Source organism: Vulpes vulpes, chromosome 8, assembly GCF_048418805.1.
Source record: "Vulpes vulpes isolate BD-2025 chromosome 8, VulVul3, whole genome shotgun sequence".
Lineage (NCBI taxonomy): Eukaryota > Metazoa > Chordata > Mammalia > Carnivora > Canidae > Vulpes > Vulpes vulpes.
Window position 1 is genome coordinate 77,340,033 of NC_132787.1, and position 18,421 is coordinate 77,358,453.

An 18,421-nucleotide genomic window follows, 5' to 3' on the forward strand; every position below is an offset into this window, starting at 1 on the left:
CTCTAATTTGGGGAGACTTCTTCTGTTTTACCCTTCAGTCTCTAGAGAAGCTTCCACACCTGTACATCCCTCACTCCACGCTTTGCCAACCACTCCCAGTTAGGTTATGCCAAGGAGAGGCACATAAAGGAGACTGCAGAGCTGGAAAAAAGGACTTGTTCCTTCTTGTCCACTTCCCCAGCCTGGGAGCACCCCCCACCGGCACTTCTTCCAATGGGCAGCAGCAGTTCCTTCCCATAGCAGCAGTTTGTGGATCTTCCAGGGTGTGTAGAACCAGGTTAACGCGTCCGTGTCCCCCCCACCCCCCACCGCCCCCCCAGATGCCAGCACCAGCCAAGTAGCATCCTCCTCAGGGGGCAGTTTCTGCTCTGCAGAGTCCTCTCTGAAATCTTTTTGATGTTTTTCCTCTTTGTTCCTTTTGTTTTTCCAGCCCTGGGGGTAGTTGCTTCCCACAGTTGCTACTTGATACTTTGGATATCTAGTCAGCAATTCTTTTTAAGAAGTTCTTTGTTCATCTTACAGGTTTCTGCCTCCTGACTAGACTGTTACAACTCCCACCTTTATTTTACAGAAACTCTCATCTTTAGCAGGTGATGGGAGACCAAGAAGGACACTTTTAAGGCAATATCCTGAAATCAGTGTTCTAGTTTATCCGTAGGAATAGGAGATGGTTTCCCCAATGGGGGTTCCATTTTGAGAAAGTAGTAGTTCTTATGTGTTTTTGCCAAGGACATCCACAGGTGAAGCTGAGCATTTCAGCCTACATCCCTCTTAAAGGAAAGGACCAGCTCTAACTTATCTAGAAAGTATCCAAATATTTTACCATGCATTATTCAGAATGATTTTATTTTAAGGATAGACAATATATATACATTTGTAAGTATACATGTGATGTATTTTATGTACATAGCTTAGATAGCTATTTAAAAGACAACCAGGGCCTGCTGGGAAATTATTTTCTACAAAAGTGTGGAAAATAACAAAGATCAACTTAGGAGACAAAAACTAGACATGGTTACAAAGTATGGATATAGGTTTACATAATCAAGAACAGTATCCTCACCATCTCCTCCTTGCTAGGTGGTCACCACAGGGCAGAAAACTTTAATCAAAGACACAGTTCCAGGGTGCTGATTCCCGGACTGTGAGGGAGAGAAGGGAAGAGCAACACACAAAACAACTGATACTTTCATAGTGGGGTATATAGCTTTGCCACAGGCCCGCCACACAACTGCTCCCAGAATGGAGATGTCCTGGTCACTGAAGCGATGAGCCTCCTTCTGCCAACTTTTTTCGGGCAAACTCAATCCCCTTGCCTCACCAGAATGTCAGAAAGGTCCTCAGTTCCTTCCAGCTTTAAATTCTGAAGGAAGACCAGACATATGAACTTTAGTGTACTGAAAATATAAGTGTCACAAAACAGATTCTAATCAAGGTAATGGGGTAGTGACTATGAAGAATGAGATTTGTCCCATGATTGTAAGTAAAATTATGTTATAGCAAATATAATTTGCATGATAAAGCTAATTCCAAATCCTTGCCAACTGCAGAGAAAAAAAGCAAAAAGCAAGACTTCCCTGGCACGGATTTCCGAAATAGCCTTTCTCTGTAAAGAGCCCAAGAGCTAAGTTATTTGCTCCAGTAGGAGCTAAGAGAAGTGGATGGGGAGGGAGTGTTAGACACAATCCGTGCCTGTTCACTCTGTCCACGCATGGCCTTCTCCAGGCCCTCCCCTTACTGCTCCACAACCTCACCCCCAGAGACTGCCATGACAGCACCCTTTCTCTCCTGCTCAGCCCTTCCCCTTAACACCCCCACTCTCCCACTCCATGAATTCCCCACCAATCCGGGCACTTGTTTCCCTCAGGACCTAAAGATTGTCAGAAACTCCCTTGCCTAAGCTCACCACAAGCACGCCTCCCCTCACTTGGTACTAGAGGCAGGTATGATGTGCTGGCACTCAGCAACCACCACACCCTTTCTAGCACACCTGCCTGTACTGCTAACGATGGAAAGCTAAAATCACATCCCCCTCCTAAGTGTGACCTCTGTGGCTTGGGTTCCAAGTTAATAAGCTGGACCATGCTGGCACTGAGGACCATGGAGGCAGAGGATGCAGGGCCCATCACTGCATCCCAAGCCGCAACATACTGCACTTCTCTGGGGAGCTCATTACCAGAGTGGCTGATGAAGAGTCCAGATGGGAATGAAAGACTGGGAGAAAGAAGGCCACAAAGAGAGTCATGTTCTGGTATTAAGTGTTGTGAGATTTCACTTGATGGCTCTAAGCTCTGAGTTACCACTGATCCCTATAGATGATCATGGTAATTGATAGGGGCAATGTTAGCAGTACAAATCTTCTCACAAAGCCCAAAGCTAAGCCCCAGTAATGGCCCAGTGCTCAGCCTAGTGGTTTCTGGTCTGGTGCAGCTCTCCATCCTTCAAATGCTGAGCGCTCTAGGCCCCTAAAGACCCACTTGACCACAGCAAAATGAACAATTCCAGCCCCACTGTTGGGGGAAGCAGAGCAATGGTACAGCCAGAGCTTTATGTACCCCAGTGAGGCCACAAAAATCACTAATGCTTTTTAGCAGGCTTTCCTTGGCCTGTCTACTTGGGAATCAAATGAAGACCATATAGCTGGTTTCACAGAGGGCAGAGGCAGGTTTCTGTGGAGACACACAGCCCAGGGCAACGCTTCTCAGACTGGTGAAACTGAGTGACATCAATAATATATATATATTTTCATCAATAATATTCTTAATCTGGACTCAAGATAAGGGTTTCTGAGCTTTGGTAGACACATGGTTTAGGAGCCTGTGTGTGCTAGAACACACCTAGTCGGAGAATTCACCAGCACCTACACCCATAAACATGGTGCAAAGTTCCAGGCCACCAAGCAGTCACGCTTCTGAATGTCAAAAAGAAGGATGACTTGTGTTGCATGGCCCCCAGCCTTGTCTTCATGACTTCTGAACTGGACACATTGTCCAGTCAGCCATTGCTGCTTCCAGCCTTCCAACCAGCAGCCATGTGAGTCCAGTGGTCCTGAATCAACAGTCATCCAGAGTGGCTCTGATGTACAAGCTTTCCCTGACAGGAGAGAAGTTGGGTTGTTCTGTTCCTGCCTCAGTTGTGAGTGCCCAGGCCCAGCGGTCAGCATCATAGCTGGACACATGCAGCACTTGTCCTGGCTCATTGGCTCATCTACATCTCTTCCCCACCCAAAATCAAAACTAGCTTCTGCCAAATGCATACTTTCTTCTTCTTCAGTGAGGTCATAAGCTTAGAAAGAGAAAGAATGGTCCCTGAATCCCAGTGGTAGGGCCACTTGGAGAGGATGACAGCTGTGTTACACAGGCTGTCCTGGACAGAACCTCTCTCCTCTGGGCCTAACAGTGAGTCCAAACAAAGCCAGACCTGGGAAAGAGAGCCAAACATCACCACATCACTTTCATTATGAGGCCAGAGGTCAGACACTGGCACACAGGAAATCCCAGGCACTTCTGCAGCACCCAGTTTTTATTAGCATTCCAGTACAATCTTATCAGCCCTCTCAAACCACACATCGGTGTTCAGATACCGAAGAGCTCCCTCCCAGCTCAGGGCAGGGTGGAGGTTAGAATCTACAGTGGTGGTGCACGAGAGCAGTTAAGGCTAGTGATGCTCTACTTCAAATACCAAAGTCTGCATTAGGGACCAGTTGCCCAGGGACACAAAGGATATCACGCCTCACGTAGTACCCCATATCTGGGCATGTTGCTGGCTGCCTCACTGGGCTGCCTCCCAGGAAGCACCAACAGATTCTTGACAAGATGGGTCCCCACCGACTCCACTGATAACTGCCATAGCTGCTCAGCTCTGCTGGCTGGCATACTGCAGAGCCTGGCATGCTATCACAGCTGGCACTTCTACTGCCTATGTGACAAGACACTTTTCACAGCTTCTGGTGGTCCAGCTTGGCTGACAGCAGCCCTTATGTCTTGCTACTCCTTCCTCCTGCATTTGTCTTCCTCTCATTCTCACCTGTCCCCTCTTTCTCCACCAGGCTTCCATGTGTCTTGACTTTGGCACTGGCAGGGTTTGGCCTTTAAAGCCTGTGATGCCCAATATCAAAACACTTTATGTACTGAAGTTGGAAAATGGCAAATCACAATTCAGCACCTAAAACTTTTCCATTTGGATCCTCATTATTTTCATTGCTAATAATACCCAATGGCCTTTTTCTAAGATATTTTGAAGCGCCTCGTTAATCCTCTGGGGTTGAAAGTGCTGCATAAATCAGTCTGTTTAAGGTGTCCAATGAGGGTGCCCACAGAAGTTCTACTAAGAAGCTGAAAAAGGTTGCCGTGAATAGAGAATAGTCCCATGTTTACCAAATTTACCTACCTTTTCATTGGCTAAATGTAGGAGACAGGCAAAGGCCAGAGGTATCGAGAGGTTCTGAGCCATGAGGGGAGGCAGGCTGAAAAACAAGGAGGCAAGTATTTAGTTAGGTACTGCAGTTCTAGGAACAAAGGCTCTTTCATCAAGTATGAATACACATGTCCAGTGAGCAAACTAAGGAGAAACAAATATTTCAGTAATATTTCAATAAGCAGGTTTTTCCAGTTTCTTATTTGGAAATAAAATATCACTTGTTCCATTCCAGCCAATGGTGCAGAAAATGCCTTTTTTTTTTTTAACGCCTTTTTAAAAAGTTGGTCTATATTAACTACTTTATCGCTACAAAGAAACAGAAAAACTGCCCCAAGTATGAAAAGAGCAGATTGCATGCAAAGGATCTGTCACACTAGCAGCTCAGGCTGGTGCACTCTCAGCCAGGGCCCAGAGGAAGTGGTGGCGAGCCCCCTGCATTGGCTGGCGGGTACCTCCTCTGCAGGTCCTTTGTGAGCATGCTGAGCATCTTCTCATCAGCCACCTTCACCGGGTCCCCTTCTTTTCCAGTTTCACTGTGGTTTGCCTAACAGAAGAAGGATATTGACAATTCAGACATTTAGGGCCAGTTCACTTTGGAGGAAGCAATGTACACTTCAAAGTTGTATCTCTGAAAAGTTTACATCTGAATGAAACCAAAACATTTTCTAAGTTACATTATGAAGAAAAGCGACCCATAAAGGGACTCAGTGCTTCAGCCCTGAATTATGACACTGACTACCCACCACCACGGTAAATGTGGATGTCAATGGCCAGTATAATCCCAGTAACAGAAAAGTTGCAAAGAGGCTTCTAGTTTCCTCGGAAGAAAACAAAATACAGAAATAACAAAAGCCATGATCATTTATAGCTTCAACTGGACTACACAACCGAGAGCAGGACAAAATCCATAATCTATTGGGTAAGCAGTTATCAAAGGATATCATGTCTGCGCTAAAGTAACTCAAAATGTGTACATGGTGAGGGGCTGGAGTGACAGGACAGGATGGGTGACAGTATAGATAAAACAGCAATAACTTGGGACACCTGGGTGGCTCAGTGGCTGAGCATCTCCCTTCGGCTCAGGGCGTGATCCTGGGGTTCTGGGATCGAGTCCTGCATCGGGCTCCCTGCAGGGAGCCTGCTTCTCCCGCTGCCTGTGTCTGTGTCTCTGCCTTTCTCTCTCTGTGTCTCTCATGAATAAATAAAATCTTAAAAAAAAAAAAAAAACAGCAAAAACTACTGAAAGTTGGTGTTCACTATACTATTCTCTTCTTACTTTTGAATATGTTTGAATATGTTGTCTCTTTTTTTAAAAAAAGATTTGAGAGAAAGTGTGTGTGAGAAAGCATGCATGAGCAGGCAGAGGGAGAGAGAGAGAGAATCCTCAAACGGACTCCCTGCTGAGGGCCAAGAAGGATGTGGGGCTTGAATCCCAGGACCCTGAGATCATGACCTGAGCTGAAATCAAGAGTCAGATGCCTGGGGCGCCTGGGTGGTTCAGCTGTTGGGCGTCTGCCTTCGGCTCAGGTCATGATCCCAATCGGGGGATTGAATCCTGCATCAGGCTCCCTGCCAGGGAGGCTGCTTCTCCCTCTATCTATGTCTCTGCCTCCGTGTCTTTCATGAATAAATAAATGAAATCTTTAAAAAAAAAAAAAAAGAAAAGAAAAAGAGTCAGATACTTAACCGAGAGTGTCCTGTCTGAATATTTTCATGATGAAAATATTTCAGCTTCTTTTTTAATTTTTTTTTTAAAAGAATAAATCCTTCATTAACTAGAATCCCTAGAGGACAGGGTATTATAAGTCATTTAAATTTACAGCTTAAGTAGAACCCCTTCCCTACTTTTTTTTTTTTTTTCTAAAGATTACTTCTTTATTTAACAGAGAGAGAGAGAACATGAGTGGAAGCAGAGGGATATAGGGAAGCAGGCTCCTTGCTGAGCAGGGAGCTCGACATGACTCAGTCCTGGGATTTCTGAATGAATGCTTTCTGTATTCAAGCTATTGATCTTGGAGCCTTAATCATGAGCCACTCCCCTCCCACATGCTAGGCACCTGGAGAGTAAGCAGAACATGTTACCTCTGTGTCTGCTTGCTTAGAGCACTTTGTCAGCAAGCTCCACATACTCTGCTTCAATTTCTTCATGTCCATCCTTTTGGCAGTCTTGGCATAATGAATTTCAATTTTATTTACCTGGAAAAGACAAAGTAAAATTAAGCAAAATAAACAAAATCTGTTGTACAATCAAAAGTCTGGAGTACAAAGTATCTGGTTTAGTTTGATCAAAGCAGCTACAGAGCTTCCTTTGGATATGTCAAAACAGAGTCCCTCATTTTTATCTAATTTCTTGTTGATCAAGTGCAATCTACATTAAGACTAACCTGGAATTCCAGTGCAAAAGACAGGTCAATGAAATTATGAAATCACCAAGCCTGTCATCTGGTATGGAACAAATGCTTAATATATGATCATTTCATATGAACTGAATTTGGATAAGATTGATGGGCTTTCTTTCTCTTTTTTTTCTACTTCTTTTCTTTTCTCTTTTTCTTTCTCTTTTTCTCCTTTTCCTTTTCCCCTTCCTCCCTCCCTCCCTCCCTCCCTTCCTTCCATTTTTAGTAAATGTGCTGCCAAAGAGAGCACTCTTTTCTTAATTTTTAAAAAAGATGTTAGGGGCACCTGGGTAGCCCAGTGGTTGAGTGTCTGCCTTTGGCTCAAGTCGTGATCTGGGGTTCTGGGATCCCCAAAGAGAGCCTGCTTCTTCCTCTGCCTATATCTCTGTCTCTCATGAAAAAATAAATTAAATATTTAAAAATATAAAAATAAAAAAGATTTTATTTCCAAGTAATCTCTATACCCAACATGGGACTTGAACTCACAACCCCAAGATCAAGAGTTGCATGCTTCACCAATGGAGCCAGCCAGACACCCCTGGCCAAGATTTTCCAGAGCCAAATACCTAGCCTCTCCCAGTCAGCACAGAAGCTGATATTCCCTGCCTGCAGTCTTCATTCACATATTTTACCACTTTGCCCCTAGTCATATGGTTTAGCATCATCTCTAGAGATGGCTACTTCCACACAAACTTAATTAGCCATCAGTTCATTCCCAACACACCCCTACTGAGCAGTCAGCCACTTGGAGAGCAACAGGTTAAAACTGAGAAAGAAAAAAAAGAAAGAAAAGAAAGAAAGGAAAGAAAGGAAAGAAAGGAAAGAAAGGAAAAGAAAGAAAGAAAGAAAGAAAGAAAGAAAGAAAGAAAGAAAGAAAGAAAGAAAGAAAGAAAGAAATCAAGCCCAGACTGATGTCACTCTCCTATAGGAGGAAGATTAAACAGATGCCAGGCAAATAATATAACACAATTCTTGGATTTCACCTTTACCTTCTGAGGCTCAGCAACCAGATTTGACTCCCCATAAGTGGTGATGTCCAATCCTTGGATTTCAGGCACGTCACCATTCTCTTGTGCTGTCTTAGGTGGATGGCAAGATGTAAGGTCAAAGGTTCCAGCTGGTCCCACAAACAAGTCATCCGACTCTTCATAATCACTGTTGGCAGCCTAGGCAAGGAAACAGTTTTTCAAGTTTGGCAGAAGCCATCTGAAAGTCTTAGAAGTATCCTTGAAAAGGACTCTGTATTTACACATTAAGAGCAGAACACCTGAGAGGCTGTTATGTGAATTAAGCTAGGAATGGACTTCTGGGTGCCTCTAGTTATTTCCCTGTTATACATAAACCCTATGAGGAAGGTATCTGTGAATTAAGACCTCCAGAGCAAGTTATAAGGAATAATCACAACTGCCAGTGTCCTCTCTGGTTCTAGCCAATTTAAGATTTTATTCTATAGAAAGCATTTCCAAAACACCAAAAATCTGACCCAATGCCTCACCCAATGTGAGCACAAGAGATGCCAGGGGTCACCAGCCAGCAGCAGGGGTTCTCCCTGGGAGCTGCAAAAAAGTCATTCTTGGACCAAGCCTAGCAGGAATGGATCCGATATCTGGGCTGGAGACCAGGACCTGGTTTTTTAACGGGCTCTCTGGGTGATTCTCATACTCCTCAAAAGTTTAAGAAGCATTTGCCAAGAGGTCAGTCTGGATTTTTACTAAAATGTAACAACCCAACTCTCTCCCAAGTAAAATGATAAGTGAACAAACCACTCTTCAGTTCTTGTCCCTCCCACAGGGACACAAAGGAGGCCTAATATTTTTCCCCTTTTTGTTATTTCCTCCCCCCCCCCCCCCACCCTTTCTCTGATTTCCATTTGCCATCTCATTAGTAGACTCACGAATGGGACAGTGAGATTATTTGGTCTAAACCAAGATCTAAAAATGAGGAGTGGCTTATACAAATTCATGACATAAAAACCAAAATCAAGAGCTAGGAGCTGGTCTCCTGAATCTACCCCACGGACTTTTTCCCTATCAGATCACACCGTCTTCACATGTCTATCTGTCCTGTCTTCCTGGCTAAAACATTAGCAGCTCCTAAGAGCAAGAGGAGTATTTTCCTCTGAAATCCCAAAATAGCCAAAATAAGTGCTTTGCCCAGGCTAAAGGCATTGTGTGGCTTACTGGAGTAGGACTTTCGCTTTCCACATACAGGGCTTGAGGTAAAGCAGGCCAAGGTTTTGGCTGTTTCCTCGACTTGGCTCCATTTCCTGATGCCTGGGGCAGGGCAGGCAGCCACCCCCTTACCTGATCCAGAATTTCCTGCAGCCTTCCCCCATATAGGAAAGAGAGGAGATGGGAAACAGGAAAGGCTCTTCTGCTTACAAGAAAGGACAGAGCTCTTCTTTCCTTTTACCTGTAATCCAGGGCAAAAGTTGGAGGTGTCATTAGGGTTGTTGTAATCATAGTCTCCAATTTCTTCATAATGTTCAGTTCTTGCCCTCTGGCCTTGAGCTGTCTTAAGTAACTAGAATGAAGGAAAAAATAACTGTAGAAAGCAATTTCTAGAAAAACAGCTCTAAACTAGGTTGGACAATAACCTTAGTTCTTAGGATCAGTCTTCTAGAATTACAGAATTTTTAGAGTTCTAAGGGCCCTGACAAGTCCTCTAATTCGGACTTCAGCCGCACAACTCTATTCTAGAGCAAGCCCCAGGGTAGCAAGGCTTGGCAACTCCATCCATCTCAAATAAAATACAGCAGCTGGTTTGCAATTAGGTCTGCACACAACTTTATTTGAAATCGGGTTCATTGGGCAGCCCCGGTGGCGCAGCGGTTTAGTGCCGCCTGCAGCCCAGGGTGTGATCCTGGAGACCTGGGATCGAGTCCCACATCAGGCTCCTTGCATGGAGCCTGCTTCTCCCTCTGCCTGTGTCTCTGCCTCTCTCTCTCTCTCTGTTTCTCATGAATAAATAAATTTAAAAATCTTAAAAAAAATAAAAATAAAAATAAAAATAAAACTGCCTATACCTAGCTGAAAAAAAGTCAAATTGTTGCTGCTCAAACAATCTGAGAGAAAACTCACTCATGATTTTAATTCACAAGCAGCCTGTCCCATTTCTAGAGCAGTCACTGCTCCCTACATAGTTACAGGGAGAAACATCCAGCAATTCTTCCTATCATTACACCCTCAGGACTTTGTTCTGCCTGCCAGAGCCTTACAGAAAAAGTTGGCCTCCTCTTTTGGGAATGCTTGTGACCACAGCCCTTCAGATATTTGCTGGTCATTAGACCAGTGATTTTTACCAGGGTTGTGTATCTTTGGGGTCAAGGAAGTGAGGCTGCAGTTATGTACAGTTTACAAAGCATATTGAATATTTTAATATACTCCAAAAGCAGCAAAAAAAAAAAAAAAATCCTCACAATGTTTTTGTAATACAAACCCCATAATAATATTCAACAATAGCTATTTATTGACTTAAGAAAAGTCCACTTTCTTCCACATATCCTCTTATAAGACCATTTGTAAATCCCTCTCCATTTAGGATACTCTCCTCTAGGCACACTCTAAATTGTCCATAGTCTACAAGAAGTCTTTTCAGGAAGGGTATGTGATCCCTTCATGTATCAGCTGCTTGCTATTATAACTCCCTGTAAGATTTTTTTTTTTAAGATTTTATATATTTATTCATGAGAGACACAGGCAGAGAGAGAAGCAGGCTCCGTGCAGGGAGTCCTATGTGGGACTTGATCCTGGATCCCGGGATCACGCCCTGAGCCGAAGGCAGACACTCAACCACTGAGTCACCCAGGCATCCCACCCCCTGTAAGATATTAAGCTGGATGGTTGATCTGTATGGTCTCTAGGCAAATAGCGCTTATTATTAATCCAACATTTAATCTCCAGAGTTTAATAGTCATTTTCCTTGTATAGCTCTGCTGGAAGGATAGGGGTCTTCAGTTCTTGCTGCCTGGCTGCCCTACCACACATAGTGAGTTTGTTCTTATGGACAATCAGAAGCAGAAGTTCTTTCTTCTATAAGATACAATTATAAAAAAAATAATAAAATAAAAATAAAACAATCACCCCCTGAATGTAATAACCTAATGATCTTGTTCTACCACCTTAACATCTGAATATCCAAATTTCCACCTAAGGCCACAATCTTCAAATGCTCATAATAAGGGCTTGAGGGAAGTGAGGGTGGCTTGTAGCCACAGAAGGCAGCTCCAGGCTGGCCAAAGTTTGGTAGAAGTATCCGACTATCCTGCTCTTCTGTTCCAGGGTTCCATTTTCCTTTAGAGCAAGACAGGGCCAGCATGTAACCAACACTGACCACAGTCATAGTTTCTACTACTGCTGCAATTCTGTATCCCTTTCTGTATTTTTAAGAGTATTTCTGTTAAATAAACAGTACTGATTAAAAAGTAAAATATATTAGTATTGCATTATAAAAACACAATGTGAGACAGTAAATTTGGGGGACTATATCCATATCATTAAGGCCTTGTAGAGAAACAGGCAAAATATGAAAGAGGAAACTGAAGACAGTTTGTGGATATGACAGCACAAGACCAGAACAATCAGGAAGGCAAATGAGCAGAGGATCCAGATAAAACAGAACTTAGCATGAACTACTGCCTGGTTACCCTGGCAATAGTAACATGCACTTGGTACCATCATCACCAGAAGAGCCACAGGCAGATGAAGTGGAGAGTTCATGGGGCACAGCACCAGGTGGTCTAAAGTGCTCATCATAACAGAGAGCCTCGTAGGAAGCCAGGAAAAGGTGTACAGCACTAGCGAACTCCCTGAGGACTGCACCGTCAGGTACACAGCACCCACATTACCCCACAAGTCACAGTGGGGCTTGTGTCTGCACCTTGATCACAAGGAAAGCAGTGTGGCTGGGGGAAAGTATCTGGCTAGTGAATACACAACTTCAATGAGACAGAGATAGAATCAAGAAATAATTATCATCCTTTAAAAACCTCAACGAAAGATTGTTTATCCTCTAGTGTTTCAACATGTAGGCCTCAGGGGTCAGCCAGCAGCCTCATCAGCTAAAGTAGTTTCAAATCTTTAGTGTGCATTTATCCTAAGCTTTCCCTTTAGTTTTCCCATATCCGTTGCCTCTCCTGGTGACTGCCCCTGGCTAACACATGCTCCTCCCCATGAGCTCTCCTTGTCCTCGAAGGCTGACAGTCACGCTGCCAGCCATCTGACGCCCCCCAATCCATCAGCACATTAGACAGCAGCAGCCTGAAGAAGCCAAGGAGCAGTCTTACCCTGATGCCTGGTTTGAGATATAGCTGGACAAGATGATCAGTCTCATAGAGGAAATCTGTAGGAAGAGTGGTGGCTCTCCAATTCTGGTTCTCCAAAGTGGACTTGGTCAGAATAGTAGCAGCCTATTAATTAAAAAAAAAAGTTCAGGCTTTTTTTTTAAATTTTTAAAAAATTATTTATTTATTTATTTATGATAGTCACAGAGAGAGAGAGATTGAGAGAGAGAGGCAGAGACACAGGCAGAGGGAAAAGCAGGCTCCATGCACCGGGAGCCCGACATGGGATTCAATCCTGGATCTCCAGGATCGCGCCCTGGGCCAAAGGCAGGCGCTAAACCGCTGCGCCACCCAGGGATCTAAATCTGATTCCATCTGCCACTGAGTTTGGGACTATTTCTCAATTCCCCGAGAGACTGAGGGAAAATGAAACCATTCGTTTACTCTAAAACTTAAATTTGTAATGAATTCTTTAAAAATCATCTTAAGAGTGAAAAGAGTAACTTAAGCACAAATGCTAATAAATCTAGCACAAACCTTTGTTTTTTTAAAATACACATCAAAGTCAATATCATCGTCAAAGTCAATTTCAAAATCTTTCTTTGAATTCTTCTTTTTGTACTCTGATTTGGAGGAAGCATCATCTGCAGAAATGAACACAGATGTCAACACTGTTCACCTCTGGGTGGACATTATTTACCCATTTGCAAGACCCTTATGAACCACAAAAATGCTCAGCATTTTTGTCTGAGCATTAACAGTATATTAAGAAAGGAAAACCATACACCTAGTTTCATCCTTATAATTTGTGGTCTTGCTAACAAAACACAATACAAAATATGCTAATTAATCCCTTCTTTTCAAAGAAAGAATGCATAACACATAATGCTTCAGAGTTCTAGAGTACTACCTTGTTTTGTGTTTTTTTTGGTTTTTTTTGGTGGGCAGCAAAGTTTATTGAGGGATAAGTTTATGGAGCAATAGTACAAAGCTCCCAAAGAGGGAAGGGACTCAAGAGGGTTGCCTAGAGTCTTGCCTTGTAATGCTCATGGTCATTCCCACATATGGCCACATCTGAAGTCACGTGGATACTGACCATTGACACTATCTCTTTAAGTTCCATTTAGAAGTACATACGTTTGTGTCGGGGTCTAAAGCGCCAGTGATCCGGGCCAGCCCACATTGACATGGTACGGGGACTAAAATAGGAATATTCTCCAGGTTTCATGGACAAAAGAGGGCACATGGTCCTAATGTCTCCATCCCCAAGAGGTATCATTTTTTCCCTGTAACACAAATGAAATTATGTTTTTACACGTCCCAACTGTGTACATGTCAATATATATAACACAATCATGCCAGTTACATGTAAAGCAGCATATGATGAAACTGAAGACTCTACCTACCCTCTTTTCCACAGATGAGCAGCATTTCTAAGAGGAAGTCCAATATAAATACTTCATCGTTTATAATTCCTTAGATTTTTACTTTGTGAAAGTGCTTTTCTCTTAATTTTATAACAATATAATCATAGTTATACAAGAAGTTTTTAAAGTATTTCATGAAATGAAAGTTTACCCATTTGAGAGACAAGAAAACAGTTTTTATATAAGACTACAATTAGTAAAATGCCAAAGCTGGGAGCTGGACACAATTCTCTAAATCAGCCTCAGGACCTTTTCATACACGAGGCTTCCTGCAATACAAATGACAGTCTCCCCCTCCTTTACCATCCTTCCATAAGTGAGGGCTCCAGTAATAGTTGTACCGTCTACTGAAAGTGACACCAATGTTATTTTAATTTGTTCCCCAAATGACTGGCGGGGAAGCATGTAATCTGTTAAGCCATCTAGCTTTATTCTTTGCTGTGTGTGAAGAGCCTAACTGGCCAGTCCAGCACGGCAGTTTGGGTTTGGTTTCTCAACCTTTCTGCAAGGTACTAGTATTTACGAGGTAGCTTTCTCCTAAAGGCCTGACACATCAGAAAGTATGTTAGTGCTGCTATACTGCCCTCTAAAGGTAAAGATAACAAGGAATCCTCAGATAAGGAGGGGCTTTTTATCTATACTGAGCCATAAATATAAATCTTCTTTACATCAAGCTTTATAGAGTAAGCTCAAAAAGCTTTAAAAGAGGACTTTGCTTTATCTACAGAATCTTTACCTCAAAACCAGGAAACTGTATTTGTATATTTATTGTGTAAAACTTAATTTTATTTTTTTTTAAGATTTATTTATTTATTCATGATAGACAGAGAGAGAGAGAGAGAGGCAGAGACACAGGCAGAGGGAAAAGCAGGCTCCATGCCAGGAGCCCGACACGGGACTCAATCCCAGGACTCCAGGATCACGCCCTGGGCCAAAGGAAGGCGCCAAACCGCAGAGCCACCCAGGGATCCCCTACTATTTTTTTAAAAGATTTTTAAGTCACCTTTCCACTCAACGTGGGGCTTGAACTTACAATCTTGAGATCAAAAATCAGGTACCTCTACTGACTGAGCCAGCCAGGCTCCCCTAAAACTTAATTTAAAAAATTAGAATATACTAAAAGAATTCACATTTCCAGTCTGTAGAAGGCCTGTGTTCACTAAGTAACCACTCTACTGCACTGTGAGGTCCAGAGGGAGAAAGAGGATGGACTGCAGTAGAATCTCCACTCAATACTCTCATCTGTTTTGGCAGTCAGGCTGGGAATTTGTTGGGAACTTATAGGCAAAGCTATAAAGAGCTTGGCTCCCATCCCCTGAGGGAATCTGTGGGCCAAGGCAGGACTGAGGCCACTGACACTTGGAAGTCCAACCTTTTTATCTTGCAGGCACCCCACTGGTCCCAATTCCCCAATTCAACAACTAACCCACTTCCCAGTCTCCCCAGTTTTCAAGGCCTGCCCCTCCATCACACTTCTCTCCCCTCTGGGAGAAGTATCCCTTCTACCTGTGCCCCAGCCATAGGGACCTTCTGCAAGTTAGCACCAGTTTACCACTTCACACAAATACCTGCCGGCTAAAAGTCTCCTAGGTGGCTCACAGTACCTCACTCCGCAGGAACAGAACAGAGAACAGAGCAGAACACCTCACTCTGGCATGCACGGAGCAGGTTGTGGTGTGGGCCTGGACCACAGACTAGGTTAGGTCCTTAACCCCAGCAAGCACCTGTCCCACAGAGAGACTGGCTAGAGCACACATGGCCCACTGCTGCAGGAAGGAGTGAGCTCAAGCTGTAGCTGGACACACAGCACTTTGTTAACCCTGGCCTGTTAATGTATGATGTGAACGGTTGTCCAAGTGTTGCCATCCATGGATCAAAAAACACAGGGCATTCTAAAGAACACTGGTACTTATGAATCAGCACTGCCCTATCCCACCTTAAAGACATTTTGGTCCAGTATAATGTTCAGAATCCTGGTGCATACTACAATCACCCAAGGAGGTTTGGGAAATGTGTTGCAAAGCCTAGCCTCAGGGACTCAGTTATATGCTCTGGGGTGGGGCCTACTATCAAAAGGTCATTACATGCAGGCCCCGAGTGAGCGGATACCCAGCTCTATCCCATTACTTAACTTCTCTGAACCTGTTTCCTCTTCTGTGAAATGGGGACAACAGGACCTAATGATAAGGTTGTTGCAAGGCTTAAGTAATCACATTTTCTATTTTCTGTAAGTTATATGAGGTAATGCGGATAAGGCCCCTGGCACAGCGTCTAGCATAAAGCCACACTAATAAAGAGCTTGATGAGCTCAGACATTATTATCATCTAGACCAAAGCCTTCATTTTGTGGGTGGGAAAACAAAGACCCCCAAAAGGTGATATCACTTGCCTCTGTCCCACATCTCACAGCGATCCACAGTGGAGTCAAGTCTGTGCAGTTTAAATACTTACTGAGCTCTCAGGAAAGGCCAGCGCCACGTCGAGGGTAAGGATTTCAAGATGGACCAAACCTTAGGCTAGAACCTTACCGCCCTGCACCTAATGCACTCAGTAGGATGGATCCTAGGATTCCATTCTGTTTGAAACTGGGAAGAGAAGTGCAGACATTTGTTCAAAACAAAATGGAAGTGATTAAACTCCTTTACTACTGTCAGTTCCTCAGAAGTCAAGAGAAGTGACAGTTGTTATCGGACATTTGAGTATGGATTAACAGATTTCAACCCACTAACCTGTCTACCATTTCTCACTTTGTGGAAGATAGGATGGGAAAGGGGCAAGATTGCAGGCATACTAACAGTACAAATCAGGAGAGGAAAGGAGGGAGACAAAGGTCCTCGGTGGAGAGTTTTGCCCTGAGGTGCCAAATGTTTAGCCCGTTAACTTCTATTCAGGTTTGAAGAGACATTACCAGATTTCCCACATGACCAAACAAATTATCCTGAACAACTTCTAACGTTTTACCTCATACTAAACCAGGTTGGTTGTCCCCGATTCCAGGATCACAAGATTCCTATAGGCACAGGAACAATCAGAGGGACTGTCTGTCATAGTCTTATGGAACCTCCTACACCCAACCCTGTTCATGCCACAGGATTACGGATCCCGCTTCCAAATCATGTTCAAAATTAAAATGCTACTAACCTCTTAAGTACATATAAGAAAGGCCAACAAAGTTCTAATTTTCTTCTAGGTCTACAAGAGTAATAAAAAATTGAGATCACTACAGACCAATTCTACTGCCTCTCCTCCTTCCCAGTACACTCAGTTTTTATCTGCTTATTTAGTTTCTCCTGCTTTGCTTGTTCCTGGTCTGCCTATCTGGCTAACCCAAAACTCCCCTCCTCTTTGCTTGACCCTTCAAGCAGGGGCCACTTCATTTCTGTAAGCAACACAGAAGCCTGTTTCTGCCTATAACTGAGATGAAGTGATGTAGCCAAAAGCCAGACTACACATCATGTGTTGAAAGCATGCTCTGTGCTACCAAAATGCAAGTGGTGGGATCCCTGGGTGGCTCAGTGGTTGAGCGCCTGCCTTCGGCCAAGGGCGTAATCCTGGAGACCTGGGATTGAGTCCCACATCAGGCTCCCTGCATGGAGCCTGCTTCTCCCTCTGCCTATGCCTCTGCCTCTCTGTGTGTCTTTCATGAATAAATAAATAAAATCTTAAAAAAAAAAAAAAAAACACAAGTGGTAACAGCCACCACTGAAGTAATAATTCTTATATCCCACATACTTTTTCCCAGCACTTTACGTATTTTAATTTTATCCTTACAAACTCCTGCAACATCAGTTTTATCACCAATAGGTGGCTGAGCCAACATTCACAGGCAGGTATGATCCCACCGTGAGTCAGGATGGCTCAACCTGTGTGGACAACACAGCCAGCGCACCAGGGTAGCCAATCTCAGAAATGAAATGAGACTATCTCAGCAAGAAATCTGTTGTGAACCAATGGAAAACTCCTCTGGGAACATCTTCTGTGGCCCTGAGAGCCTTACGGGCAGGTCTGAGTGAGGCAGGGCTCCTTCCAGCTCCTGAGCTCGGTGTGATCCCCGGCTATGCTGTGCTCAGGCTCATCGTTGGCATCAAAGTCATCCTCCACGGGCCCATCAGGGAAGTCCTCACAGTCACTCTCCTCCACGTCAGCATTGATGTCAAACACCTGCTCATTCTTCTTGAACTTGTCCAGCAGTGCAGAGACAGACTAGACAGGACAAAGAGAGGGGGTTCTCTAGGTCTCCCTACTCCCACAGCCACCCCAATCACCACTGGAGTAGCAGCCTGCCCAGAAGTGCCTTCTCAGCCCTAGGTTCCAGGCCCCAGCCACTCCTCCCCCTGCCCCAGAGTCCATGTTCTCATGAGGGTAAAGTGCTGAGGAAGTTGATATTGTGCAGCACAGGATGAAGGCGTATTGTCATTAGGCACATTTTGTAAAACATGAAACAGGAATCTACATCCATTAACTACATGTTTAGAGAAAACAGTTTTCCATGGAGACCATTAATTCTGGAAGTGATAGTAAGTAGGCTAAAGGGGGCCATGCTAAAAATATACAGAGGAAAGCTTTACACATGACAGTTTCTCAGGAAACTCTGTGCCAGGGGACTCAACCCCGAAGAGCAGGAAATTCCTTGAGCCTGACAGCAGCCTGAGACCAAAGGCCTGGAATTAACCATGTTCAAGGGGCTAGCTGAGATAGCTGATTAAAAAAAAAAACAAAAAACAAAAAACAGGAATGACAGGGTTGCCTCACCCTCTGTTCCTATCCCTCAGGCTTTAGACACTACAGAAATGCCAAGGGAAATATTTTCTGTACTCCTGGCTAAATAAAAACAATGCCACGGTTTTGGTTCTCACTTGGGCCATCTCACTGAAACCACGAGCAGCTGGACAAATGCC

General features: G+C 43.9%; 1 protein-coding gene across 4 annotated transcripts in view; it reads right to left on the reverse strand.

The window, feature by feature from the left end:
- Positions 1 to 817: 817 nt before the first annotated feature.
- NCAPH (non-SMC condensin I complex subunit H) overlaps positions 818 to 18,421 on the reverse strand; it is a 42,358-nt gene continuing 24,754 nt past the window's right edge. For all 4 annotated transcript variants that reach the window (XM_072767188.1, XM_025994313.2, XM_072767186.1 and 1 more), the window contains 10 exons: positions 17,521 to 17,726; positions 13,234 to 13,382; positions 12,634 to 12,740; positions 12,100 to 12,222; positions 9,228 to 9,338; positions 7,805 to 7,981; positions 6,502 to 6,615; positions 4,872 to 4,963; positions 4,390 to 4,465; positions 818 to 1,363 (listed from right to left, as the gene is read on the reverse strand). In XM_072767188.1, the coding sequence (XP_072623289.1) occupies positions 1,304 to 1,363; positions 4,390 to 4,465; positions 4,872 to 4,963; positions 6,502 to 6,615; positions 7,805 to 7,981; positions 9,228 to 9,338; positions 12,100 to 12,222; positions 12,634 to 12,740; positions 13,234 to 13,382; positions 17,521 to 17,726 (1,215 nt within the window). In that variant the 3' untranslated portion in view covers positions 818 to 1,303. The remainder of the gene's footprint in view (positions 1,364 to 4,389; positions 4,466 to 4,871; positions 4,964 to 6,501; positions 6,616 to 7,804; positions 7,982 to 9,227; positions 9,339 to 12,099; positions 12,223 to 12,633; positions 12,741 to 13,233; positions 13,383 to 17,520; positions 17,727 to 18,421) is intronic.